The 27,497-nt window shown below is 37.2% G+C and overlaps 2 protein-coding genes and 1 long non-coding RNA gene across 8 annotated transcripts; 2 read left to right on the forward strand and 1 right to left on the reverse strand.

The window, feature by feature from the left end:
- Positions 1–785: 785 nt before the first annotated feature.
- On the reverse strand, positions 786–7,654 carry LOC149051696 (uncharacterized). 4 transcript variants are annotated; one of them, XM_089186321.1, is made up of 7 exons: positions 7,525–7,654; positions 5,447–5,542; positions 5,203–5,236; positions 4,886–4,959; positions 4,046–4,140; positions 3,384–3,489; positions 786–1,921 (listed from the first exon to the last, which is right to left on the reverse strand). In XM_089186321.1, exons 5-7 carry the CDS (start codon positions 4,056–4,058, stop codon positions 1,738–1,740), a joined length of 303 nt encoding a protein of 100 aa, XP_089042447.1. In that variant the 5' UTR covers positions 4,059–4,140; positions 4,886–4,959; positions 5,203–5,236; positions 5,447–5,542; positions 7,525–7,654; the 3' UTR covers positions 786–1,737. The 4 variants fall into 4 exon arrangements, with proteins under 4 accessions (XP_089042447.1, XP_089042441.1, XP_089042445.1 ...); XM_089186315.1 differs by having other exon boundaries at positions 4,886–5,236; XM_089186319.1 differs by having other exon boundaries at positions 5,203–5,542; positions 7,525–7,614.
- A 61-nt stretch (positions 7,655–7,715) lies between these two features.
- LOC149051697 (uncharacterized) lies at positions 7,716–10,626 on the forward strand. The gene is made up of 3 exons (XR_016181025.1): positions 7,716–7,872; positions 9,531–9,667; positions 10,528–10,626. It is a non-coding gene; the product is annotated as an uncharacterized LOC149051697 (long non-coding RNA).
- Positions 10,627–13,042: 2,416 nt separating this feature from the next.
- LOC149051698 (adhesion G protein-coupled receptor D1-like) lies at positions 13,043–27,124 on the forward strand. Of its 3 annotated transcripts, XM_089184596.1 has the most exons (13): positions 13,043–13,437; positions 19,776–22,011; positions 22,103–22,162; positions 23,324–23,450; positions 23,556–23,659; positions 24,129–24,231; positions 24,336–24,486; positions 24,602–24,683; positions 24,835–24,901; positions 25,314–25,402; positions 25,592–25,712; positions 26,018–26,059; positions 26,184–27,124. In XM_089184596.1, the coding sequence occupies exons 3-13, from the start codon at positions 22,107–22,109 to the stop codon at positions 26,334–26,336; spliced, it is 1,095 nt and encodes a 364-aa protein (XP_089040722.1). In that variant the 5' UTR covers positions 13,043–13,437; positions 19,776–22,011; positions 22,103–22,106; the 3' UTR covers positions 26,337–27,124. The 3 variants fall into 3 exon arrangements, with proteins under 3 accessions (XP_089040722.1, XP_089040731.1, XP_089040734.1); XM_089184605.1 differs by lacking the exons at positions 13,043–13,437; positions 19,776–22,011 and having other exon boundaries at positions 22,092–22,162; XM_089184608.1 differs by lacking the exons at positions 13,043–13,437; positions 19,776–22,011; positions 22,103–22,162 and having other exon boundaries at positions 23,324–23,464.
- The last annotated feature ends 373 nt before the right edge of the window (positions 27,125–27,497 follow it).

Consider the following 27,497-nt stretch of genomic DNA (forward strand, 5'->3'; position numbering starts at 1 on the left):
ATTCTAGTCTCCCTTGTCTGACAGCTTGGTACAGTTAGCGAGCTCCAACATCGTGAAGACCTCTGATCTTTCTCGGAGAAAAAATTAGCGGAAGTGGAAAGTGAGGTGGAAGTGGAATATTGGATTGTTGGGACTACCGGCGAAACCGGATTTCATACAATTTTGTGTGCTCGTTTTTATCCGCGCGGGGATCCCGGAAAGAAATTCGGGAATTTGACAACCGACCACCAAACACAGGTTCGACTATTCATTCCGAATTAGCCAATCAACCCACGCGAAAAGTTCTATTCACCTGTGTAGTATATAGTAAAACCTGCCATAAGGTGGGTAGATGGAGTAGAATTATGAAGCACGAAGAGAAAATCTAAGCAGACGAAAGAAGCCTAAGTCCAGCAATTTCTCAAGGAAATTCTTATCATAACCTTCTGAAACCGTATCTCTGAGATTCTTGAGAATCCGTCTTGTGGTGCTACCCTTGAAACCACGTACCCATTTACACTCCCAACCCAAAGGGGATAAACGGAACCTCCCCCATGGCTCTTTTCTGAAAATGATTATAATATATGCTATCGTCAGTAGACATGTTCTGCTGACACATTTACGTCGACGAAGTTTCTTAAATCTGGGTTGAAGTCAAAATATCAGGGCTTACAGACTGAACATAACAGGAATGCCCAGTGATCTGGGACAACGCTCATCAATATTTCCTACACTCGAGAAACCACACCGACCTAGGGTACCACCCATGATGAGGACGCTTTCTATAAACAAAATAAAGCACCATCTTCCAAAGCCAAAGGTAAATTCTTTTTTCTTGCCTCTTCAACGATATATGAAAAAATATCATGTCGCTTTACATGCTAAAGAAGCGCGTCGCGCGACATCCGAAGGAACGGCTGCAGTTATAAAATCTGAAAATATCGAAGTTTATATCTCATTTGATAACTTTATCCAAGGAAATGGCAAAAGGCTGAGCGAATGAGACAGGTGCGCTCACTTCTTCAAACGACAAGATGTGACAAAACATCCTATCTGTCACATAACGTGCTAAAGAAATGCGTCGCGTGACATCCTAAGTAATGGCTGCCAACGATCAATATTAGCAGTTACAGAGTCAGAAAACATCGAAGTTTATCTCTCATTCAATAAATCTATTGAAAGAAATGGACAAATATTATCAAGCGAACAAGACATAGGCGCGCTCACTACTTCAAACGACAAGAAATGGTTTATGCAGGTTGATGCAGAAATTTTCTTCCCTTTGTTATTCCAATGCTCACTGCCTTAACTGAAAAATAAAAGAATCTAAGTTTAGGGAGGAAGGTGAGTTGCCATGAAACATTTCCTGGCACATGGAACGATACATTGCACAACAGGATTGTTTTTTTTTTTATCATGTTTCCTAAAAAGAATGTTATCATGGTAAACGTGTCCACTTGATTGTACTGCATCTCAATTTGTCGGAGCAAAAGATAAATTCGTAACCCAACTGAAAGGAAAATAACACGCAAGTATCAGTGCTCATACATAAGCTATAATTATGAATAAAGGTAACTTTGTATTGAGTAGAGGTTATACACAGAATATTTATTTGCTTCAGCTTCTAAATATCCTTGAAATCCAGGTTGACGTCGTCACCAATGAGTACAAATGGTGCCCAGTAAATCACCTCCTTGAACTTTTCAATTTCTCTCTTACACTTCACTGAGGCAAACCCAGAAGTAAACGGATGGTCCATCAATAACTATGAAAACTGTGCTCAATGGAACACAACTCAGAGAAACGCACGCTGTGTGTTGAAGAATCTCCAGGCTGATATTTTGTGGCCATGAGATCTCTCAGAGCTTGAGCGCGTCCTTCCTCTCCTTTCTCTTTGTTCGACTGATTAACGTGGAATTCTCGAAAATTGGGAAATTTCAGTCTGTTGGAATACAAATGGTAGTGAATTTTTTGGTTTGCCCAATCGAAAAAATATCCAAAACAAATATTCTCACAACTTGTCTGATTGATATTGTATTGATATTGTAAGGAGAAATCCTGTCTTGGTCACTCATGTGAGATAAAGGGTTAGAGGTAAAGTCAGCACAAGAGCCACAGGTCTAACCTTGCCTATGCTTAAGTTAATTTCAGTAGCATCAGGTGACTAGGAGAATTGCTTACTCCCCTCTAGACAAGGTTCCACTCTCCCACATCCGATTACAACCCTAATCTAAACTATAAGAAAATTCTCGAACGTGATTGGTTATCACCAGCCCGATTTGAGCACTAATGGGTCAGTGTACGCGACATGTTTGTAATTGGACAGTGTAATAGGACAGTTAAAGGGACAGTTAACACGTCATACCTTTGTTAGTGGACAGAACGCGTCATGTGCGCGCGCTGTTGTCTCTCATTTAATTGTTGTTTTTACAATTGGTAAAAGAACTTCGTGTCGTCCAATTCTGTTTGATTAATAATGGTAATAGGACCGAGTGGAGTCCAATTCGGTCTGTAATCATAGGAGTGATTAACAATATCGGACGACCGCGAAGCGGGAGTCCGATTTGTTAATCCCCAGTATGATTACAGACAGAATTTGATGACACGAAGTCCTGTTACCAATTAATCAAAGCTATGAGAAAGAAGCTATGAGCAATGAGCTTTCTCAAAATTTGAGAAAGAAACTAGACATCGGTCGTACGTTTTCATAAAAATATCAACAGTTAACTCGGCGAAATGCGATACAACAGCGCGCGCTCATGATGCGTTCTGTCCACTAACAAAGGTATGACGTGTTAACTGTCCCTTTAACTGTCCTATGACACTGTCCAATTACAAGCATAACGCGTACACTGTCCCATAGTGCTCAAATCGGGCTGATGATAATGAGGATGAGGATGGAAAACAAACCATAAAGAGCTTTGAGAGATAATAATAATATAACTACCAGAAGAAATTAACATATAACTTTTTCCGAGAATATCCATACATTATCCAGCAAACAGGTAATGGGAATACTAAAACTCATCAGGCACATGTAATTGTGTTATTAAATATCTTAGAGGCCAAAGGACTTATCCCTTTAAGGGAGCCCATGGTATCGTTTTTGCCAAAACTATTCCTCAGTTGGTCACTACCCATTAATTTTGTGACATGGTATGTGTTCACTGTAGTTCATCCTGATATAACTATAGCAGATTGGCAGAGGGTCTACAAGGAATGCTTGATTAAGCCCAAAATTTAACATGTGATGCATGAATTTTATAGAAAGGCAAGATATGGTGAGGTTTGAAGTTTTCCCTGTTCAATGCATGATGCATGAAGTACTGTTTACAATACACAGGATGCCTGATTTTTTCTTAAAAAAAAAATTGTGGGCAAAACAAGAGTAGTTAGTTATTCACCTGTTTTCTCTTTTGGAAAATGTTTTCCTGGATTCCCTTTCAACTGGAGTAGAACCAAAGAAATCAAAAGCAGAAGTTTCTTTTTTCTCTTTAGGTGATGACTGAACTGAAGCAAGAATAACAATTCATGTGTTAAACATTTTAGTTCTACAACAATGTTACGTTAAATTCACTCTTGATGGCTGTGTAACACTGTCTTTATTATTTTGCTGCTGTTTGTTTGTTTTTCATTTTCAACCCTTAACACCTAAAACTCAGTATGCATATTCTCCATACTGTTCTCTATACATTTCCTTGGGTACTGACAAGGAGAATTTGTTTTACAATCAGGAGCTTAGTTGGTGATCATTTCCTTTACTCTCATGACCTTAATGTTTGATTCAAGGATGATATTGTAAGGAGAAATTAGATGCTGGTCACTGTTAGGAGTCAACAGGTTACATGTGAATGTATCAGCATAAGAGCAGTGTTCTATGACAGATCTAACATTCTCAATGCCTGATGGAAGAAAGGAAAAAACAAACAAACAGGCAAACAAAATTTAGCTGGATATGTTTAGGAGAAGTCAGATGCTTCTCCACAGCAATATCTTATGTTCTATATGAACACCATGGTTTGGTACTGAAATGTCAAATATAATGAAAGAGAATGATGGATGATACCTCTTTTTAACATGCTGGACCTTTAGAAGCTACATGTACGTTTTCTATCTGTTTGGCAGACTTTTTTAAGTTGCTGGGCACAACTTCTTCCTCATCTGTAGAAACCACATCACAATGTTACTCAAGGGCTATGATATTCAAACCTATTCAAGGCAGAGTGGTCTAATGGTAAGTGTGCTGAACCCAGGATGAAGTGGATGGATTTGTTTTCTTTGACAAGCAAATGCATGAGTAAGGTTAAAGATCAGGTGATGTAAAATCTGACCTCATTTTACCTCAAGCTCACCTCCAATATTTTCCCTATCCAGCCCTCCCACTCCATCAATAATGAGAGTCCCCCAAACTCTTTTGTAGAACTCAGTTGCATAAAAATAGTAGGCCTTTTCATGCATCATGATAAATATTCATAATTCTTCCATGTTCACATAAAATTCAAGATGATCACGTTTTGAATATAAATAAAACCAAAAAAAAAAAAAAAGAATTAAACCAAATTCACAAATTAAAATTTTCACTCTTTCTTACTCATTAACAAAGCTGTTAATCCTACAAGTTTGGCTCTTTAAAATAACCCAAAAATTTGTCAATTTTAAACAAAATGGTTTGCCAATCACATTTAATTCATTTAATTCTTCATTCACAGGTTATGTTTAAATAAAGAAAAAATTGCTCACAAGAACATGGAAAGATCTTATCATCTGTAATTGCAATTCACGAAACAAAAACAAAAAAATGACAAAAAAAAATTGAAATCATGATTCCCATGAAAATAAAATCTGCCAATCACCCTTCATGTGAAAAGTATAGGGCACCCCCAATAAGTACACATAATTTCCTTACCTGAGTCCAAGCTGATTGGTCTTCTATTTTTCTTAGCTTTTGAACTCTCCTCCTTCTTTACTGATGTGGATTTTCTGAAAGGGAATGAAAGAGAACCAGGTACTGAATACAACCTGACATCAGTATGCATATTCTCCGTACTGTTCTCTAGTCTGCTAGTTCTCTAAGCTGCTGACGAGGAAAATTTGTTTAATAATCAAGAGCTTCGAAAGTTGGTGGTCATTTCCTTGATTCTTGATTTAGGGGTGATATTAGGACCAAAGAGTTTAACTAAAACTGTATAAAATGGAACCAAATTCAAGAAACAAATCACATACCTTATTTTTGGAGGAAAAGGATCTCCATCAGAATCTAACAGAGATGTAAGATTACTTCAGATATAAGGTCAGGTTATAATTGTGATGTTATACATATAATTATGTGAATCTTTTAACACAATGTTTTGATAATGATGCAAATTGCATTGGGAATTGACAAGGACACTGCATAGCATAACTACCAACTGGTGTAACAGTTTGTGTAGAGCCTCAAAATCTGTTCATGTTCACCCTAAAACATTACCTGAGTCAATAATGTTTTTTCCTTTCTTCTTCCTCTTCTGATTTTCTTTAGATTTTTTTTCCAGGCAGTGTCATCATCTTCACTGCTTGATAAACCCTACCCAGTAAATTAACAATTACATATTTTCATTCACACAAATGTCAGATCAATGTGGTTCAGTGACAACAAAGAACAAACAGAATTGGATAAGATCAAGAGGGGTGTTTTTCCTCGGAGCACAACTTTCTAACAAGACATTTTCTTTCAGCTCTGAAAATCAAGAGAAGACACCAGGTGTAGAAACTAATCCCCCTCTGCACAGCTATCCATATAATTTTAACTTTCACATGGATCATGCAAATGAAAAAGGTGTAAGCTCCAGTTAAAAGGTAACTGCAAGTATGTTCTTATGCCAGCTGTATTCCAAAATCGTCAGGTTAATTGCTCTTTCATCAAGTGACCCATGTTTGCTATGTTATTAGTATTGTCTATGTTATACATAATATTATTTCTTGTTATTTGTATTTCCTGTTATTTCCAATCTTGTAATTAGTTGTTCCGTTCTTGATGTATTATGTTTGTAATACTTTACTTTGAAACCACTGGCAATGGCATGTAAATAGAAGAGTTCAGTCAAATTGTCAGGAAATTAAACTCCTCTAAAACTTATTGCTGGACCATTTGTTAACCGTTTGTCATCTGTGCAGTTTGCCATTCAAACAGTTTTCTGTTAGAGTCCGTTCTGCCTTTCAGGATCACAACTGTACAAGGAAATGTGTAACAACTAGAGGGGAGAATTACCAAACAGATCTTGGGAATTTAAGGACGAAGACAAAATTGCTTCATTTTACAACCCTGTTTAAGATAAAAAAAAGGCAAAACACTGTAACTTATCAGCCTCACTCAGCTACCCTGACATACTCAGACAAACTATTGAAAATTACACCTACAAAATATTTTAAAGTTCACACGGCAACCAGGTGGACAATCAGACATAGTTTGACGCTACTCTGGTTTGCAGATTTAATGAATGTAACCGAAGAAGTTACGATTCTTTTAACCGTGTACCAAACTGATGTTTGGTCTGCCCGATGTATTCGTTGTCACAGTCATTGCAAGGAATAGAATAAATGGTGTCGGTTCGTTGTTCTTTCGTGACAGGATCCTTAGGTTTGGCGAAAATATAATGCCCAAAAAGTCTGAAAAGGTTTTTGAGCAACTTTAACGTTGCGGCTATTCAAAATTCTCTTGATGGGTTCCGTAACACCCTGTATGTAAGGAATAACAGCAAAACCAGTCACTGGTTCCCTTTCATCAGAGAGCACCAAAAAGCGGTTTTTCTTTGCAAAAAGGAAAATTCAGCTTTATCAGAGCATACATGCCTAACCAACCATACAATTGGGTGGGATAATTCTAAAATTATCACCACTAATCGGCGTTACCATCAGCGCCTTTGTTTGGAGGCTTGGCATATTAACTCCGCCCACGCCTCCTTTAAATCGTGACAATGGCGGTTTGCTTCCTGACGCCTATTTACACCTTGTCAAAAAAAGGCCGCTAATTAGTGATCATATAAAAAGACCTCTTGTTGCAGCGTTTAGATCACCCCTGATGAAGGCACAAGACAGGAGTGTCGAAACGTTGGGTCTATGAATCGTAACTTCTTCGGTTACATTCATTAAATCTGCAAACCAGAGTAGCGTCAAACTATGTCTACACCTACAAAGTTAGTTAACACAGAGTACCACCCCATTTCTCACATTCCAGTCCAGAAAGATACCTTGGGTTAGATATATGTTGTGGAATGAAACTCTTGGTTAAAACATGTTGTAAAATTATCTACCATGTGCTGAATTAAAGATTCAAGACAAAGGAAATTTTACCATGTATGGCAATAACTACCAATTCTGGCGAAATAAGGTGTTCTCCCGCCCCCCTCCCCGAGAAGATAGATGGGAATTTGAATTGCACCCGAGTATATGGACACACATGTACATGATGATCGATTCAGTCAGACAGGGGCTGTGATATGGGCAGATCAGTTCTTTTCTCCGTCACCTCTGAAGTCGAATTCCCTGATAACATTATCCATTACTTACCTTGGTTTTCGTTCGGCTCTTTCCTACATCTTGTTTCGATAATGACTTCGCAGTAGAATCTTTGCCGCGCTTGTTTTCTACTTTATTTTTCTACGCTCTCCGATATTTCGAGCCATCTTTGAAAATCTCCTGTACTTTAGTCAGCGGTCAACCTACCTAGCTAGCTTCCAGACCCCTGCTATTTCTCTTCCGAGAAAGGCAATAGGTCCTAAGATAAACATAATCTAATTCTAATTCACGGAAACAAATGAAAGGAGCTGTCAGACGAGGGAGGTTGAACCACGTGCAGTTTCCCCAATAGATTGCTTTGAAAACGGCAAATAGATGCACGGAGAACACTTCTCAGGGGTACGTACTCTGTTGTGGATGTCGATATTTTCATGAATGATGCATTCTAGATTCGCGCACGCTCGTTCTGCGATTTGGTTGTTTCGTTTTGTTGTCGTCTCCTCCAGGTATATCGTTTGTTTATTGAAAAATATTCAAATTCGCAGCATGAAATTTGCAAAAAGTTATTTGAATTTATATTTTATACGCTGTCATTCAAAAAAATATCATGTAATATGAAAAGACTCTATAGCAAAAAGAATACGTATGAAAGTTCTACCGATTGGACTTGGATGGAGCAAATGTGGTCGTGTTACGATTATTGCGCATTTCCCTAAACTTAAAATTACACTGGTTTGTAAATTTTATCTGCTTGACTGGTAGCAGATGATGGAGTTTATGCGCAGAATTGCATACAACTGAGTTAAAGAGTTAACGTTTGTAACACTGTCCTTGCGCCTGTCTTTCAAAGATCTGATGTCATACAATGCATTCAGTCTCAATTGTAAAACTAGAATCGACCATATCTGCGGAATTTTTTAGGGCTTACTGTAATTTGCCAAACGAAACGAAACGAACTGAAAATATGAACATCTCCGTGGTGTTCTTGGCTGAATCTTCACTACGTTCGCGAAGAGATCAATCTTCTGTATTTATAGGAAGGACTGCGCCATTTCGCCATAAAATGCAAATCTATAATTCAAATTAAAATTCCGTGAGGCTGCAGCAGTACAATTTCCAAGGTGTCAGGCATCGATGTTCGTAGTCGATGAATAATTCGATTGCGTGACATCAGACACCGTCCCTGAAAAATATCGCGCGACTAAAGTTGGTTTGCAGCATGTTTCTGATCGAGTTTTTTTTTTTGGCGGTTTTGCGGGTTTGCAGTTGTGGATGATTTTTTCGACAGCTTTGAGGTTTCTAATGGACCCTCTCATCCTTCCGTACAGAGGAGTTCCACACGGATTCTTGCTTTGCAAATTGATAATCTCTCTTTCTAAAATTACAGATCTTCCTTTTCGTTCTGTTCCTTGTCTTAAATTAGAGTAGGCCATGTATAGTTATTTCTTTTGAAATTGTATGAGGAATTCTTTTAATTTTTTATTTTCAATTTTTCTTTTATCTTTCTTGAAATAAGTACTGTTGTCTTTCTCACTTCACACTTGAATTTGGAACTGAAAGTGAGGGGAATGTGGGCTGAAAGTTGGGGTGTCTGTGTCAGACAGCTTGATCCTGCCTTTGTCTGTATTATCATGTATTAACTTTAAAATTTTCCATTCAAGCATGAATTTTTAGTGATCTGTAACACCTGTTTTTTCTTCTTGAATCCTAAAAATGTAACAAATTTATTTTAATCCAAAGATGTCTTTGTAAATTTTTTTTTGAGACATGTTGAAGGTTTTTCAATCTCAAAAATTATCAATTTAGGTGCCCCACAGTTATCTAGGAGAGTCTGTTTGATCTCTGCTGTCTTCCTCCAGCTGTAACTGAAATACTGAAGTTTCAATGATTTGGTTTAGCACCCTCCTTCCAAAAAGCACCCTCTCTGGAATAAGTGTCCCTCTCTGCCCTGTTTTAAGTCAGAAAGTTTGAAAGGTGATGATGTTTTGCTAAACTTCATCTGTAATTTCATGCTTGTACAATTGATAATAATTATTACATGTATTATTATTTTTAAGCTTGTCATTATTTTTATACTGGCCTTTGTCAAGCAAAGGGTCAAATCTGGACTTCAAAACTACATTGGATTTCCTGGTTTGCTGATGTGAGAACAGAATTGATTAATAGAGCAAAAAGATCAAGGCTTATATTGAAGGTCAGCAATATAAAGTCTGATCATTGTGTACTTTTAAGTAGTTGTAATAAGTCTAAGTGACACCCAGCTACATGTACTTTTTTCCGAATAAGTTGCTACTTGTAATAAAGGCAAGGGGATATGCTGCTGGTTTGGGTGGCATTTTCATGACTCACTTAGCTACAATGGGGTTACATTTTCAATAGAGTTACTAGAGTGGGGACTAACACATTTTCATGATTTGGAAAATTTTCATACATCAAAGTGAGGATTTACAAACAGGAAGGTTCAAACTAGAGTGAAATTTACCAGAATGTTAATGTACTGAAGGTGAAAAGTAGAGTGTTCTAAATTCACATAAACAAATGTGTTGCTTCATTTTACGATCATGACCTATTTAAAAGACTTGGTTTTAGCTACATAGATGCATCTATAAACAGAATATTGACTAAGTTGGGATTGAAAAAAATTATATTTATGGTAAAGTGACTAACTTAGCAGATGGGGTGTATAGTTGGCCACAGAATAGACTGTAATAGGGCAGGTATTCCAAGAGGCCAGCAGCACATGGGTAGATGGGATCACAAAAATAACACTTCCCATAAAGTGACTCACTTAGCAGATGAGGTGTATAATTGGCCAATGGACAGACTCTAATGAGGCAGGTTTTCTGAGAGGCCAATGGTAAATACGCAGCAAAAATTGACCCAAAAACTCCCCCACCCCTGATCTATCAGGAAATTGTGCCATTTCAGTCAGAATATAAACACAGTGCAATAATATGAGGCATTCCCTTATTGAATGGATTTAATGGAAGTGTATTTTTAAGTGAGCTATTTGGGTGCCACTGTTTTACTAATGTTTGTATGGTTTCCTTTCAGACCATTTGATTTTTTAAGTGATTTTGGCAACAGATTCACTTTTGCTGTTATGTTTGGAGCCACTTCCAGCACATGCCTGAATATGTTTTTACAACCAAACAATGGAATTTTTCAGATGCCTGACCCAGCTGGATGGGTGCAGGGTAAGTGGTCATGCCATGGCAACCTGATTTTGAACAAATTGAGTGTTTGTTTGTTTTACTTTGTTTTTTCTCTCACTGTTAAAATCATTTTAAAGACTATAGTAGCTCTAGGTTAACTCAGTTGCCGTGGGCCAGTATTAGTTTGTGAAAAAAAATTTAATATAGTTATATAGATGTGACAGAGTCACTTAGGCTTATTTCCTACTTAAAACATGTTTGTTCTGTTTATTCTATTTTATGGAATTTTAGCGATTTGTTAGTAATGTGTTAATTTTGTTAGTAATGTGTTAATTTTGTTAGTAATGTGTTAATTGTATTATTCCTTTAATTGCCGATTTCCCCTATGTAATTCCTGTTTAATTAATCGCTCCTAGCCCAAATTTGGTTTTAAGTTATTTTTGCCTTTTCCTGTGTTTGACTATAAGTTACAACTGTTTGCTCGGTGAGTTCAGTTGATTTGTTGCCTTCCTGAGAGTGTCTTTAAAGCGGATTTTAAGCTATACTAGCTTTTGGTATGTTTCAGTATTTTATGTTTGTTTATGGTTGTTTGAGCCCTAAGCTTAGCATATAGTTGTTTCCATTTGTATTTTTGTAGTGATTTTCGGGTTAGAATCTGCTTAGTTTAGCCACGTACTCTTTCTATCTTATACTGTATCTTATTTGTTTACGCTGACCTTTGTCGCACAGCATGTAAGTTCTCTGCTATGTGAACTACAATTGTTTTCGTTTTAGCAGCTGTAATATTTTGCTCACCTGCTTCCAATTCATTGTTGCTATGATTCCTGTGTTTTCATTACACTAGTAATTTCATTTTCTCCTTTCACTGTTTATTACTGTATTAGCTCAAGTTGTAATATTAAGCCAAGCTTGTAGTCTCTGTTGAGTTCATGTCTGGTTTAGCAATCACTATTTTCGATAGTTTCTGTCACACAATTTCCTGTTTACAAGTACTTTGTTTGTTTCCTTCCTTTACTGAATTATTTCTGTCTGTAGGATATCTTTTACTGTTAAGTACTTTTTCCTAAGTCATTTTAATCCTGCTACATCATTTGGCTCATTAGAACTTTGTTTTCTTATTTATTGTTTAGTGTCACTCGTTCCCGTTTTTTTATTGTACCGTTGCACTCATTTGCTGTGTAATAAACTTGTAAATCTTCCCTCGGATCTTTTGTTCTTACGTCGACCGTTTGGCCGTCTTACATAGAATTTAAGATACAGTTCAAATGACTAAGAGGAAATACATGCATTGTCAGGGTTTTCAGGCATTTGGTTTGTGTCTTAGCCAGCTGTTAGCATCTGTGCAGTATTTGTTGCATTCTCCAGAGTTTGCAGCGTACTCCTTTGGATGTTAAGGCCCTGGGGCCGTCCTCATCCAGTGGTATACCTTATCAATGCATGTGTTGTTCCACCATGTGCCTGTGTTGTGTTTGCTGTTCTATAGCATGGGATTCTTGTCCTTGAGGATAGCAGTTCTTGGTGTTTCCTCTCCCCCCCCCCCCCCCCCAACCCTGATTGCAGGCTTTCTTTTGCGGGGTCTCTTTCAGCAAGCTGCCAGTTTAGCGTTGGATAGGCCAGTTGGTGTTCTAGCACCTTGGGGTGTGACTGTAGTTGCAGCTCCTGGGCCCCTTGGGCACCTAGCCTCCATTTGTGATGAGGGTGTGAACTTGATATTAAGTAATTTATTTGGAATATTTAGACAGGCTGGCTCAGTTTGGCTTTAAAAGCAGGTTTAAATGTGGACCTCTATAAATGATAACAATGCCAGATGACCACACTGGGAGCCACATTTGTTACTCTTTGTTGAAGTCTGTCAGTTGTTTTACCTTTTAACTCTCAAGATCTGATTATTAATTAATTCTCCCCTCTAGCTGCTGCACATTTACATATTCATCAGTTATGAGAAATTTTCTGTTAGATCAAGAAAACATCCTCTACCTGAGAAGTCTGGGTATTCTCATCACCTGTTTGCTGGATAATGTATGGATATTATTGGGAGAAGTTACCTGTTAATCATTTCTGGGAGTTAAAGGGTTAATGTCCCCTGCTTATAACCAGCACAGAGAAGATGTAGGAGAGTATGGGACCTATGGTTTATCATCCTTAGCCAAGAAGACTACAAGGTCTAACCATTTGCAGATGTTGTATCAAAGGCAGCACATTCCCCGCAGTTATTTTAAGACCCTGAGTGTTGTTGTGGTCTGGGGCTTGAACCCTCAACTACCAACACAGCCATAACACCTTCATGATGTAAAAAGAAATGACAAGGACACATCCAAACGGGTCCTTAGATACTTTAATCTTCCTGATAATTCTGGGAAACATATGGTACTTTGTTGCCTTTCTCTACTTCTAGGCTGTTCAGAGGGCTGCAAAACTCCAGAACAAAAGTTATCTTTCAAATAGGCACTCTTAAGCCCCATGGTATCAACGAATGCTTTTCATTTAACTAATTTATTCCTGTTTTCTCATCACTATATATTCCATTTACATTATCAACTCAGTCAATAATACTAAATTACCCTGTTATACTCTCCCACTGAAGCAGCACCACTGTTTCTTTAGAAACTTACCCCCTTTAGCTGCACAGCAGTCCAGCACACAACATGAGCTAGCAGAACAAAAAATTAATTACTCTGTTTTAATTAGTTTTTCAGAATATTGTCACTGTTCTTGTATACGGGATGCTGTTCTACCCATTTTTGGCCCGTCTGACAACTGACAACAGACTGGTTGGGTCCTTGCTGGGTTTTCTTTATGTTACAATCAGGTGAGCTAGCTATTACTTTGTTTATGAATACCAATTTAATCAGACTGTGAGTTTGTTTTTTAATTAGTAAATACAGTTCTCAGAACTTTACAATTGCCAATACTTAATTCAAATATTACTCTAATGTGGAATCATACTCTTGGCTTTGAAATAAGTGATATTTGTGTTAATTTTGGACCATGTTTTGTACACATGTCCTGGTAAATAGGGAACACAGCATGGCTTACATGTGAAACAATAAACTAATTTGGTTCTCTCTGCTTAATTAACCCTATCAGCCCCAAGGGTAGTCAGCATGTAAGTTCTCCCCCCAGTAATATTGCTGAATCATTCATTAAGAACATGAGAATAACAAAAAGATTGCCAACTCAAGACGCTCTGATCACAACATGAATTCTCCTCATCAGTACCAATGGAAATTTATAGTGAAGAGTCTAGAGAATATGGATATTGATGTTAACCCTTTAACTCCCATGAGTGACCAAGACAGAATTTCTCCATACAATATCAAAATAATATCAAGCAGACAAGTGATGAGAAAAAAGAATAATATCAATTAGAGGATTATAAGTTAATCCAATACCAAATTCTCCAAACTAATATTATAAGAACTGTATGGCAGACAGTAAGGAGAATTACTAATGAGATCTTAGGAGTTAAAGGGTTAAGTTGTTGTACTACAGTAAAAGTACTTTATCAAAGTGATTGATGAAAACTAATTGACAAGGAAAGCAAACCAGGGTAATTAATTTTCTTAGATTCTAAAACAAATATAAAAGACTTGCAGACTTATTTGTTCTTCGCATTGGGGAATCAATTTTATGTTTATTGTATTCTATTTTAATGTCCAATCGTTTGAACTGTAAAGTTGTGGAGGCTTATTTCAATGCAATGCAAAATGTTTAGTGAACATAATAAACTGACCATCCTGTGTCTAATTCGGATATGGCAAGCATTTCGATGGACCTAGCAATCATTACTGTGTAACGAGGTTAGTAAGGGTTACCTCAGTTCTCATATGTCACCAGGGGTCGTAGATACTTTTTCTAGTTTGAAAAATAGTCGATAATGACTTGGAATTAATTGATATTCCGCTTACCAAGAAGATGACATAGGCATGCTTAGCATGCAAGAGTTATTATTTGGGTTGAGAGAGTTGAGATCGGAGGGTTGAGTGGTCAGTGCACTGGGCTCCTAGTCGGACGACCCGCGTTCTAGTCCTGACCGGGGCAAGGCGTTGTGCCCTTGAGACGTGCGGTAAAAAAAATGCGAGCTCCGCTTTTAGGCTTGGCTAAATCTATATCTTATCAACCTCGCTATAGAGTTTATCGTTTCTTGAATGCCAAAGTAGGTCAATGGAACGAATCAATGTTAGTTGCAAATTGTTATTTGAGTTTAGGTTTTCCTGGTAGCTTACGTGATCAAGACAAGAAACGTTCAACAGACAGAAACTCTTCTCTTTCCTATAGTGATACGTTGCCAAAACATTAATAAAGGTCAATGAATCAATCTAGATCTTTTATTCGCTTTCTAACAAAATTAAGAAACCTTTACAACGGCCACATGTCATTTTTTGAAGAAGAATTCGAAAAACAAAAAGAGGTAAAAAATTTCTCCTTGATTTATAAGACCTATAATTTTTCTTCTATTCGTATTAACTGTAATCTAATTAGAGAAATCAAGTAAGTTCTTTAAAGTCTCGTGCAGCCTTTCACGTGGATAGTGTATTAAAAAAATTAAATATCAACTTAGGATCCTGTTTCTGCTATAGGGTTTGCTGATTTTTTCCCAACACCGTCGGGTAGGAAAAACATTGAACTACAAATATAAAAAGTGTTTGGAATGAATTTTTAAGGCACGAATAAGATATTTGAATACTAATATTCTGCCGCTTGTCTTTCTGCGGATTAAAGCCGGGTACTGTCGACTCAAAAGAAAGAAAAACATTGAAGAACTCCCGCAAAGTAAAACAAGATCAATCGAAAAGGTGTCAGGGATGTATCGGCAGTTGAATGGCAGTACAGTATTGTAATGAATTTGAAACGAAATAGAACCTATGATCGGCATGATCAACTTGAGAAAGTGAACTCAACCAGCCAGAAATAGCAGTCGATTGTAGTGTGATCGTGTACTTAACGGCGATAAGTCGATTGCAGAAATTTGTCGAAGACAACTATCTTTAAGCGGAATTTATAACTTCTTGATAATATTGGACTACAAATTTATATAACGTTAACCTTAATAAAAGTCCGTTTATGTCGTGAATTTCTCATTTTTAACAAGAAAAACAATGCTCCACACCTGCTGCAAGCTACTTTCAGTCTATTGGTCTTACTAAGGGGAAAAAAAGCTGACTCACGTCCCGAACGTTCTACCGAGTATTATGATTTGCATTTAAATATAGAGAGGTTGAGATACTTGAAGAACGAGCCTTTCATGCGCTGTGCCCAAATACAATGTAACGTAATGTAACGACAGCTACTTATAACTATCTGTGTACATAATGGGCTTGACAAGTTGGATGGTAGGTGAAACCGAATCCAGAAAAATTTTCAAAACCTTTTTAAGAAGCTGTGCACTGGGTAAGTACCACCCCTCTTATTTCTGTCGGGTATAATGTAGCAATGAGATCTACAGACTTGACTTTCTATTTTGTAAAAAATTTACATCGATTTTGGAATTTCCTGGAACACTCAGGCAAACGAAGCTTGGAAAAAAAAACTTGTCAGGTGGCAATCATCAGAGAGAATAATGGCGATTCTTCTTTTAGCTCGTGTCACAACGTTTTTCAGTTTTTATACAATGCCAAATGATTGAAAAACAATTGAAAGTCATCGTTATTCGTGATGTTTCCCCTGCGGTGGTCTGTATAACAGCTCTAAGCAGCCACATTTAGGATCAAAGGAATACAGTGGCTTAGTGGCTATCCTTCCACGCTGTTGTGACAAGATGTCAAAATAGAATCGCGTACACTATCGCTACTCATTTATGCGTCAGATGGCAGCCGGAGAATTGGACGTTTTTAGTCTAGCGACGGAAGTCGAGCAATTTGGAAGCAATCCTAGAAGGAGGGTCTGAATGGGGTTAACCTTTAGCCGTAAACAGCTCAAAAAGTTGGCCGTTAGGCGTAAAAATTGACAAATTTTAACCATCTGTTGTTAAAAAAGTTAAACTTAAAAAAATAAAAATAATTCTGGTATGAACCATGGTAAGATATTAACTGTAACCGTAAATTGGCCAAAATTTTAACCGTTAGCTGTAAAAGTCATCACCCCATTGAGTCTCTCTAGAAGTTCTCTTCTCAAAACGTAGGGAAATATTTTCACGCTCTCGGCGCTTCCTGCGTGCTTTGTAACAGAACAGAGCACACTCTAGGCTTCTTTATCTGTCAACTTAACAGGTTTTAGGTTAGGCAGATGCAGAAATTAATGACCAGGCGCTCGGAAAATATTGGATATGTTATGCCTGCTAAAACTAAAATGATAATACAACGAACTAGAAACTACTGAATTATTTAATAAAAGCAGAAATAGCAATAACGTGTTAAAACGAGCCATAAGGGAAGATTAATGAGCGGAAGATTAGCATACAATTACGTAATAATACCTGCATAAAAAATTTATCACGCATAACAGGAAATTAGATTGTTCTAGAAAATGTCGCACAATTTTCAGCAAAAGACAAAAGACATTATTTAAACAGCTATTGTTTCGATTCGGAGGCTGCTTAACCAGTTTTTAATGATTGAAGTTTTATTTTGCTAATAAATTAGAAAGTGGCAGTCATTAAAACATTTTGATATTAGCTTTGTTCATGGGTTTATCAATTCTTGTTTTTACGAAGCCAAGCAATACTTATCATCTATTGTCTAGAGCCTTTATTTTAATTAGTCGTTCAATTTAAGAAGAACCAAGTTATGACTCATGTCACGTCGAGAAGACAGCGTCCTACTAAGAGTTACGACATTGTGCATGCATCAAAAGAAATTCGAATATGGAGTTCAAAACGCGTGAAAAAACACTGCACATGTGCTTTGATAAATGAACCGACGACAACCAAAGCAATAGAAACATTTTACACCATTACCATGTGCACTTCCATAAAATTGATCATGAAGTTCTTATTTCTATCCAACAAAATGATCCTCCGCGTCCGGAGCAAATAGTCCACGGTTTACTAAGGTACACAAAAAGAAAGAAATTTTAGTGACGCAAAGCGATCAAAGCTTATGATATGCAAAACTGTCTACATGGTGCAAGTGAGTTCGAGAGAGTTTAAAAGATATGCTGCACATGCGCAGCCTCCGAGAGAAACTTTCATCAATCTTATGACAACAATTGACAGCAACATATCCATAGTTTGTCTTGATGAATTCGGGTGACAGGTGGAATCAAAGCCAGGAAAATGTTCAACGCGCTTTTTATAAGTTGCACGCTAAGTGAGTACCAGCTGTATTATATATCTAATATCAGAATGCTGTAGAAAAGTGGTTTTCCAAAACCATGAAAATAATTTTAGAAAAATAATCAGGTTATTTTGTAAGACTAGATTTGCGTTTCTTAACCTCACTAAAATGTAGACTTGAATAATATGAAAACAATAAGCTAGAATGAGAAAATATAACATTTTGAAACCTGCAACGACTATTATAAACCATAGTTGTTGGGTTTTGACGGTTTGCGCAACAGTATTATTTCTAGCAATAATGTCGAGGATCATTTGAACGCAGTCGCCTATAAGCTGCGATAGTGCTCTTGTCTCTCACCGATAAAGTGGCCTCTCAGAATAATCGATGGTTTTTAATTCACTGGCCGAATGTATGAATTTGTGTTGACTGAAGTTGGCATTAGGATTGACGGATGCAAGTCTCGTCGTTCTAGCCAGGCCGAGTCGATAACTTCTGGTGATGGAGGTTTTATCCAGTTCCCTCTCCATTCTTAAGATAATTTCTAGGCTTGACCTAACCTAAACCACTGAGTTCTATTTGTGGTTCGATACCAAAAAGCTTTGTGCCAAACAATTAGTCTCTATGACATCATAGTGTTAATTACTATCGGTTATCTAACGGAAGAGCAAACCATGTTTGAAAAACTTGTAGCTACCTTTTCAGCAAGGAGAGGAAAATTGCTCCTCTGATCGTAATGAATTCAAAATTGAGCTTAATACATCGAAATGTATATTTCCACATCTTAAATCAAGTTTTAGAATATATTTTCTTAATTAATCGAGATAGTCCTTAAAATTCAGGGTTATGCAAATGTAAATATCACTCGGGAGAGTGTCGATAAATTTTCGAAAACTAAACAGTAACGTCTGAAAATATTTGACTTTTTCTGTGTTGACATAGACTTGTTTAAACACAAGAGAAGGTTGGATTGGGAGAAAGGTAGATTGCAAGAGGCTATCGAGGAATTGCATAACTTTCGAGAAGTATCCCAATCTCCTGATAATTCTTCTCAGCGCTTACCACAGAGGACATGTTGAAGTTATGTTAGTCAGCAACACAAATGTGACTTGTAACCTGCGTTTCTTTTGGAGAGCTCGCATATAGCTCGTTAACGTGGCGAGAAGTTTGAAGTCTAGTCTTCCGAAGTTTACAAAGGCCAAAAAATCAAAGCGTGGATCATTTTCTGCCAGGTGGCAGGCATTTTGACCGAAAAATATTTGCGTTCTTACTTTAAAGACAGAGGGATGGTCGTTGTGGCCTACATTCCCGAAAAGGAACTACTACATGAATGGACTCTTGAAAGTGTGGTGGATTCGGAATTAAAAAATATTGAAATTTTTCGAAAAGGTGTCCTGTCTTTTGTGTCATTTGCGAATAGCTTACTTTTGAAGGGCGTTACGTAGGTGCACGTGCTATTGAAGAGTTCGGCTGCACGTGAATATTAATGTTACGAGTCAACTATCTTTTGAGACAGATTCCTCAACGCCAAGTTTGCGGCAAAGACAAGGTTTTCTTGGCGTGTGTGTTTAGCGAACTTTGCTAAAGCTCTTGGAGAATTTCTAAGTTTAATTCGTATTATTTTAGTTTACTTGGAAATTTGAGGATTAAGGAGGACGTTTTTACAAAAGGTTGTCCTACAAATTAAGTATTTTTGTTCTGTTTTGCCTTTTTTTAGGGTGGGAGAGGAGGCGGGGGGGGGGGGTAAGGGGGAATAAGGCCTTGCTTCTGAAAGAATTATAATTATAAAGTCAAGTGATTTCATAGTTTGGGTGCCATTACAGTAAGTCTGCATACGCGAGTGAACTCAAAAGTGACATTGCTGTTAACACATGTTACAAACAAAAACAAACAAACAAAATAAAAACTCAGATTTTTAAATTTTCCTCGACAGTAATACTAACTTCGATGAAGGAAGTACATGGAAGAGGTGAGAAAATAAATGATGATTTAAGCCTCGAACAAAGGTTAAGTCCAACACTTTTGGATTCCTTTTTTTTTAGTTATTCTCCTTTTATTTTTTATTATTTTTTCCCCAGAATGCTAGATTTCATGTTTTAAAGATTCCTGTTACATTTTTCAACACCAAGGAATAAATTAGAACGATAACAGAAAATTATGTCAAAAGCGGGGGGCTGACCTAATTTCCATTGAAACCGTAAAAGAATGGAACTTTTTAAATGACCTGATTCAAAATCACAAATCGCTATATGATAAGTGGAACATTAGTTTGAAAAAAGAAGCCGGCAATTGGACTTGGGTGAGTGGTAAACCATTGACTATTAACAAATGTAAAGAAAAATAGCCAACTGACGTCGGAGATGTGGCAATAATAGTCAAGACGTCTTCGAATGGCAGTAACCTGGGCCTACAAGTGACCCAAAGGACTCAGCTGCACGCCTCTATTTGTGAAACTCGCAAAAATAAGATGACAACGCACTTAGGTAAACTAAGAGAGTCCTCAAAGCCCTTGAGCGTAAGAAAAGTGCTATCAGACTGTAATAAGATGATACAACCTTTTGCCTTTATTCCCTCATTGCGTGGAACCAATTACTTTATTTTAGTTTTAAATTGGCCATTATTCTTGATCTATCTATGCCAGTTTCTTTCATGTCGATCAGGACTTAAAATTATGGAGTTTCTCGTAGTGATGAATGAAATATTGCTGCAACGGGGTCAAAGAACGTCGTGATAATGGACTTATTTCAGCTTTACCCTCATAAGTAGAGGAGAGGGGACGCGCTTCTGAGAGAAAATTTGTTTACCTTCGATAAATCTCCAAAGGATTATTTCTGACGAATTGTTTCACTGTTAAAAATTGTTGTAGAGATTCTTGTCACACGTTTATGGGTTCTGGATTAAAATGGGGGTTTAACAGAGGTCTTTGTGAAGGATGTAGAGGTGACCTAATTTCCATTGAAACTGAAGAGGAATGGAACTTTATTAATAGCGAGATTCGAAATCGCAGACTATTGGAGTGGTACATCGGTTTGAAAAAAAGAACGGAGAGTGGACTTGGGTGAATGAAAGGCCACTGACTATCAGCAAATGGAGAGAAAACCAGCCAAGAGAAAATAGTAATGTGGCATTTATAGTCAAGAATTCTACTAATCTGTTTGGGGTAGCTCCCAAAGCTTACATTTGTGAGATACCTTAATTTGCGCCTCCTAAGTGCAAATAGACTAAAAAACGTGTCTAGGCCCTTAGCGTGATAGAAATACCATCATGGATTACACAGTCATGAGCACGTTGATCTTAGGTTCCCATGCCTCTATTTCCCTTCTATGTTGCAAACGGGTAAATGTATAGGACAATCGAATATAAAGAACATGGAGGAACCACTCCCCCTCCTAGCCTTAGTCGGCTAGCTATCCAAATGAGTTTGGCTTTCACACGGATCACGCAAATAAATGGGGTGAAGATAAAAGAGTTCGGTGGAGTCTTCAGGAAACTAAACTCCTCTCAAATGTTTTGCTGGTGCGTTAGTTATAGACCATAGTACCACTCAATTTATCTATCCCTACCATTTTGATATCGAGCATCAAAAAAAGCAAACTGGGACCAATTGCACATCTGGTAAAAATCATAATAAAGGTTTCAGAACCGGCTCAATGAAAGAAATGAAAAGATTTGTAGTAAATGCGATTATGGCGGATCAATCGGGCTATCCAGCATGATTTGCATGTGAGCGAGGCTAGTAAGATTTCCACTAGAAGCCTGTCATATTTAGCAATGCCAACGGGATTTTCCTGTTTCTGAATATCACTAAAAGGGAATGTGGAAACTTTGTCATCAAATCAATTGGGGATCAAATACGTTCAGTAACAAAACATTGGTACAAGGAGGAATACATAAATCAGTTTCAGGGAACTCCTTTCTTTTTTTCTTTTCTGAATACTTTGCCCTTATTGCCAACTGTGACAGCATGGCCATCAGCATCAGCGATGGCACATACGTCGCTGTCGCCATCAATAGCAGCACCGTTGCCCTCGCCGATACCATTGCTATTGTCATCACTGTCTCTATTGACGTTGCCCTCACCCTCACCATCGCCATCGCTGTTTCCGTTTCCGTTGCCGTTGCCGTTGCCATCTCCATCGCCGTCGCCTTCAAATTCAGTTCAGAAGTTGGTGAGTGTTATGATCATATGCGGTCCTTGTACCTGTTATGTTTTAGAAGGTAATTAGTGCATACCTGTGACTGACGTTTTCATTATTTTAGGCAAATGAATATGTTTCCAAACTTGGCAGACTCGATAGCGACAGAAACACTTCTTTGCAGGTATCTAACTCCACCAATGACATATGTTAAAATGCAGAGTGCATTCAGATATAGATGTATGTGTATACAAAGATACACCCCTTTTCAACGTTGCCAATTGAAAATATACATTAAATATATACACCTGTCCTTTTTGGATCTAAAAATGTGATGCACGATGCATGTATATTTTACATCAAGGGATCAAAAAGTTTATGGTTATTTTGACAGCAACTATTGTAATTCCATTTGAACAACTTCCCTTTAATTTCTTTTATCAGAAGCTTTTTGAATGGAAAAAGAAAAGGTGTATGTATCATTTAACAAATAGAGAAGCCTTGACTGTGCTCTGTTCTGTTGTAAAGCACGCAGGAAGCGGCTAGAGCACGAAAGAGGTGTAGGGAGAAACACGAGACGTAGTCGAGTGTTTCTCCACACTTTATGAGTATCTTACAGTTATTACAGTTATCTTATCTTACAGTGAAATGTTGAGTGAACTTCGGCCGAATTATGGCTCATGAAAACACGCGAGGTTTTTCACATGACAAGGTAGAAAACAAACTGTTCAAGGCGAGTATTTTTTGAATGAACGACAGCCGAATTCACCGGAACATGAAGATCGCTCGGGATGACAGCGCCGCAAAACTCGGCTGCAATGACTGATGTGACTTTCCACTCAGCGCATTGGAAAGGATATCAGAGTAAGCTCTTATTTTTTCACTCGAAGGGCGGCCGATGTAGTTTCTGAGGTTTGCTTTACTGCGATGAACGGAGATCGCCATGATAAGCGAGCCCCGATGGACTTCAGCATGATCGTATTCACTCAGACACCGTTATGACAAGTACGAATTTTAAGTTATGCCAGTTTGGTTATATTTTTCGTCGTTTCCGTTTTGTTTTGTTCTCTCAATTAAAATAATTTTTGCAAGCTATAATCCTTCTATCTACGACAACTTCTGTCTAAAAATTTGGAATATACCTAATCAAAGTTTGAATCTATGCTTAACAAGGAAGTATTATAAATATTTTCCGCCTTGACTTATTAAAACTAATAATGAACTGCTAATAATGTAATCGATATTATGAAATCAAAAGGGTTTTGATGAAATTCGCTCTTTTGGTACCATGGAAGGCTATTTCCTACACTACGTCTTGCCTGCTGAGGTTATTTCTTCTTTGCAGCTCCGACGGATTTTCAGACGAAGGATGCCATGTAGTTACGTCGAGAAGCAATTCAGAAGAAACAGTTTGTAGCTGCAATCATTTGACTCATTTTGCTGTATTATTTGATTACAACGATGGCACAAAGGTAACCAATTATATGTATGTTCTTCTTCCAGCACTGGTGATACATGTAAATTAACTGAGCTAATTTGCGTGTCTCTATTTTCTTTTTTTGTGCTATGTGACGCAGCTTTCCAAACAGGACGAGACTGTGTTGAAGACAATTACCTACATAGGATTAAGCTTGTCGATCATCGGGATGCTTATAACATCAGCCTTGTACTTTTTCTTTACGTAAGTATGGTGGTTAAATAATCGATGATGTATACATTCTCATGTCTTCTTCTACTTACTATCGATTGTAATTTCTCAACAAAGGAAAAAAAAACTAAGGAATAAACGTAACTTTAGGTTATCCAAAATGTTCCTTTTAATTTCTCCGAAACTGAGGTAAAGTAAGTCGATTAAATTACCAATTTACATCAGATTTCATGTTCAATTAGAAGAGCATTAACGATGCATGGTCTCTTTCCTCGGTCCTTATTGTTTTCTTATTCTATACCAACTTAGCTTTTTATTTTCCTTTTGATTCTGTTTCATTTGATTGTTTTTTTTTTTGGTGTTTGTCTTGTTTTGTTTGTTTTTCTTTTTTTTCTTAATTTTTCATTTGAATTATTTCTGTTTTCATTATGTTTGTTTTTTTTTAAACCCATGTTTGGTTTTTGTTTTTACTTTCTTTTTTCGTCATCTTTCATTTGACCAGAGACGTCCGTCAACCTTTGTCTCAAATTCGATTGAGTCTTTCTGTGTCCCTCGGAGTTGGACAGCTAATTTTTCTCGCAGGAGTAAACGCCACAGAACACACGGTGAGAGGCTTTTCCGGTCTGTGAATTTAATTAATCAAATCTTTCTGCTCTAAATATTTTTAGAAAATAGCAAAGAAAGACACAAAACATATTTCCTTTTGCAGGCTGCTTGTATCGCAGTAGCAGCTCTGATGCAATATTTTCTGACGGCTGCCTTTTGCTGGATGTTGGTCGAGGGAATCTACCTCTACCTGTTCGTTGTGAAAGTTTACAACATCAACACCAAGATGCACATGTATCACGTCATCTCATGGGGTATTTCCATTATTAATTTTACCACAACATATATTGGAAGTTACACCATGCTCCCATATTTGGTGTTGTCATCAAGTCAAGTGCTTTGAATTAATTTTTTTGTCTGTATGGTTAGGTCTCCCTATGATCATGATGGCCATTTCACTTGGCATTGCTGCTGCGAAAGAAGGAATACAAAGCTATGTCGGTGATAAATAGTAAGAAACACATCAATAGGTTACTTTTTACCTTTCTTCTCTCTCCCGCGCACTATCAAGTTAAGTTCGTTTTAATTTTCTTGTTCCGTTTTTCCTTGGATTTTTTTTATTCATTCTGATGACTTTCATTCTTGTTTTTCAATTCTCCTAGTTGTTGGCTGTCTTCGACTAACAATCTGATCTGGATATTCGTCTCCTTTGTAACGTTAATCGAAGTTGTGAGTTTATGATAAATTTATTTCACGGTGCTTGGTTTACCAAACTAGTTACCTCCAGAGACTTTTGTTGTTTTGTTGTTTCACCTTTTTCAGCGTTGAATACCAAGATGTGTTTTCTAGGCAAAAAAGTACCACATTGCACAACACTAAAAAAGAGGATGGGAACAGGATTAGAAGGAGATATCAAATTTGACTTTAGCTACGTTGAGCGTAATTGATTCTGTTAAGAAAGTTTTATTCGCGGAATCAGCTCAGTGGTCGAGGATCCGGGTGCAAGGGTCGGTAATGGAATCATTATTTTTATTTTTCCGACCTATACTAATCGAATAACTTCTATAGTAAGACTGTCTTGGCTTCTCGAGTACCACATCCAGAAACTTAATTCAGTGATTTAAATGGAATTTGATTTTAGCTCAACATCTTGATACTCGTACGAGTCATAAAGGAGATGACCAATTTGGTGCAGCCAACAGGTGAAGACGACCATATTAAGCAAATACGGTAGGATTCACAACATGAAATTATTCAAAATAATGAAAACAAATTGCTTTGTCAAACTGTACGGCGACAATCGCCTGGCTCCCTCATTCCTTGACCAGTTTGCCTTTACGATACCTGTTAATGAGACTGCGAAAAAAAAATTATCATCTCAGTCTTTTACATGTCTCTTCAATTTGTTGTCGATCTCAGAATTGGTATCAAAGCTTGTGCACTGATGATTCCTTTACTGGGTGTCACGTGGCTATTTGGTCTTCTTTCGCCTGTGCAAAAGGCTTTCGCTTACATTTTCACAATACTCAACTCTACTCAGGTGAGTGTCCGATTGAAACTCTTAATCTCAATCAATCTAGATTGTTCAATTTACACAGCTCTAACCAAAGAGAGAAGCCTTTGCAATGATTAGATGATTTAAAAAAAAAATTTTAAAAACCTGTTAACTATTCATTTGACCCGAAATATATTCGTAGCAGTCTTATTAGACTTATTAGATATTGATTTTTGAAGACGATTATTATATGCCTTGTGCACTGAGATACCCAACCAACGCACGCTCCGCCGCTTCCTACTTAGGTGGAATATTGTAAAAAAATGATCTTCAAATTGTTTCTGCAACAGGGTTTCCTGATTTTCGTTCTACACGGCTTACGAAACAGTCAGGTAAGAAAAGAAAACTGAGTCAATAATAAGGAAAGTGCATATTATAGCACAGATGTTTAAGCATGAATAACTATTTGAATGAAATTTGAAAGAAATGTATCGTTTGTTGCTTGTCTATCTGCAGATCAGAGAGCGATTGAAAAGAAAGATGAACGTGGTTTTTACCACTTCAAATAAGGAGGACTCCACAAGGAAGAGCCCACAGGTCAATTTAAGTGACGTCGGCGATGCACGGGCAGTTGAATTGCAGTCTCGCAGTGACATTAAACCGAATTAACACTCTACTTAAGTCAATGGATTTAACTGTTCGCTAATAACATTCTATTGCATTGAACGATTGTGTAGTAAATAGCGATTAGTCGATGGCGATCGATCTGAGTTTCAATCTGCTGTTAAAATGTCACGTAGTAAAAGTAAATTGACATTAGGTGCATTGTGCATTATGTAAGTCGTTAGTTTTTAGTTAGTATGACGGATGTAGAGCTACCGAGTAGAAATGCTGTCAATAAATTGTCATTATTATTATTACTATTATTTTATTACTATTAAGTGAGATCGTTCTCTTGTTTATTGTTTTAGCAATTAACAAGCTGCAAGTTAGTGCTATCTTTTATCTAAATGACTTTTCCAGAACATCGCATACATGTACTTGCTTAAGAATTTTTGTTAGCTACAAGCTAAGTTGCGCGCACTAAGGATCAAATTATCGTAACTACAGGTTGGTCTGGCTTGTCTGTTATTAATTGACTTTCATTAAAGGTTAGATCTACTTTAGAAGTTCAATGAACTCATGGAATGAACTGAGTTATTACAAATTCTTCTGCCTCCTTTCAATCCTCGTGCGCTACATTTTAACGCTTGCTACATGATGCTTTTACGTTTCATATCGGAGAGGATACTTGTCAAACTGTATCTTGTAACTGTAATATTAGCAGCCTCGTCCAACATCTAATGTTATTACTCATAAATAAGCAGATGAATAGATAGATGATGCTGAGTTAATGCATAAATAACTATGTTAAAAAAGAAAGAAATTCTAAGAGATTACATATTTTGACCCTTCAATGCCCAAGATCTCATTTTTAATCCTCCTCACTGTCTGCCATACAATCATCAGGTGCTACTTCTGAGAATTTGGTACTGGATCAACTAGAAAATCCTCAAACTTAAATTGTTCCTTATTCTCATAACCTGGCTGATCGATATTGTATTAATACTGTAAGGAGAAATTCTGTGTTGGTCACTCATGGGAGTTAAAGGATTAAGGATCACTTGAATTTTTCGATATTTATTATCCGCATTCCTTAGATAAGTATTTCTATTTCGAATCGTAAATGTATCGATGAGTTCTGATATTTAAAATTGGAACTATGATAATCAAAATTCATTTTACAGCGATCGAAGAAAAATCGCACACAGTAGACAATTTAAAGGAACA

This window comes from Pocillopora damicornis, chromosome 1, assembly GCF_964200805.1.
Source record: "Pocillopora damicornis chromosome 1, jaPocDami1.2, whole genome shotgun sequence".
In the NCBI taxonomy this organism is placed as follows: Eukaryota; Metazoa; Cnidaria; class Anthozoa; order Scleractinia; family Pocilloporidae; genus Pocillopora; species Pocillopora damicornis.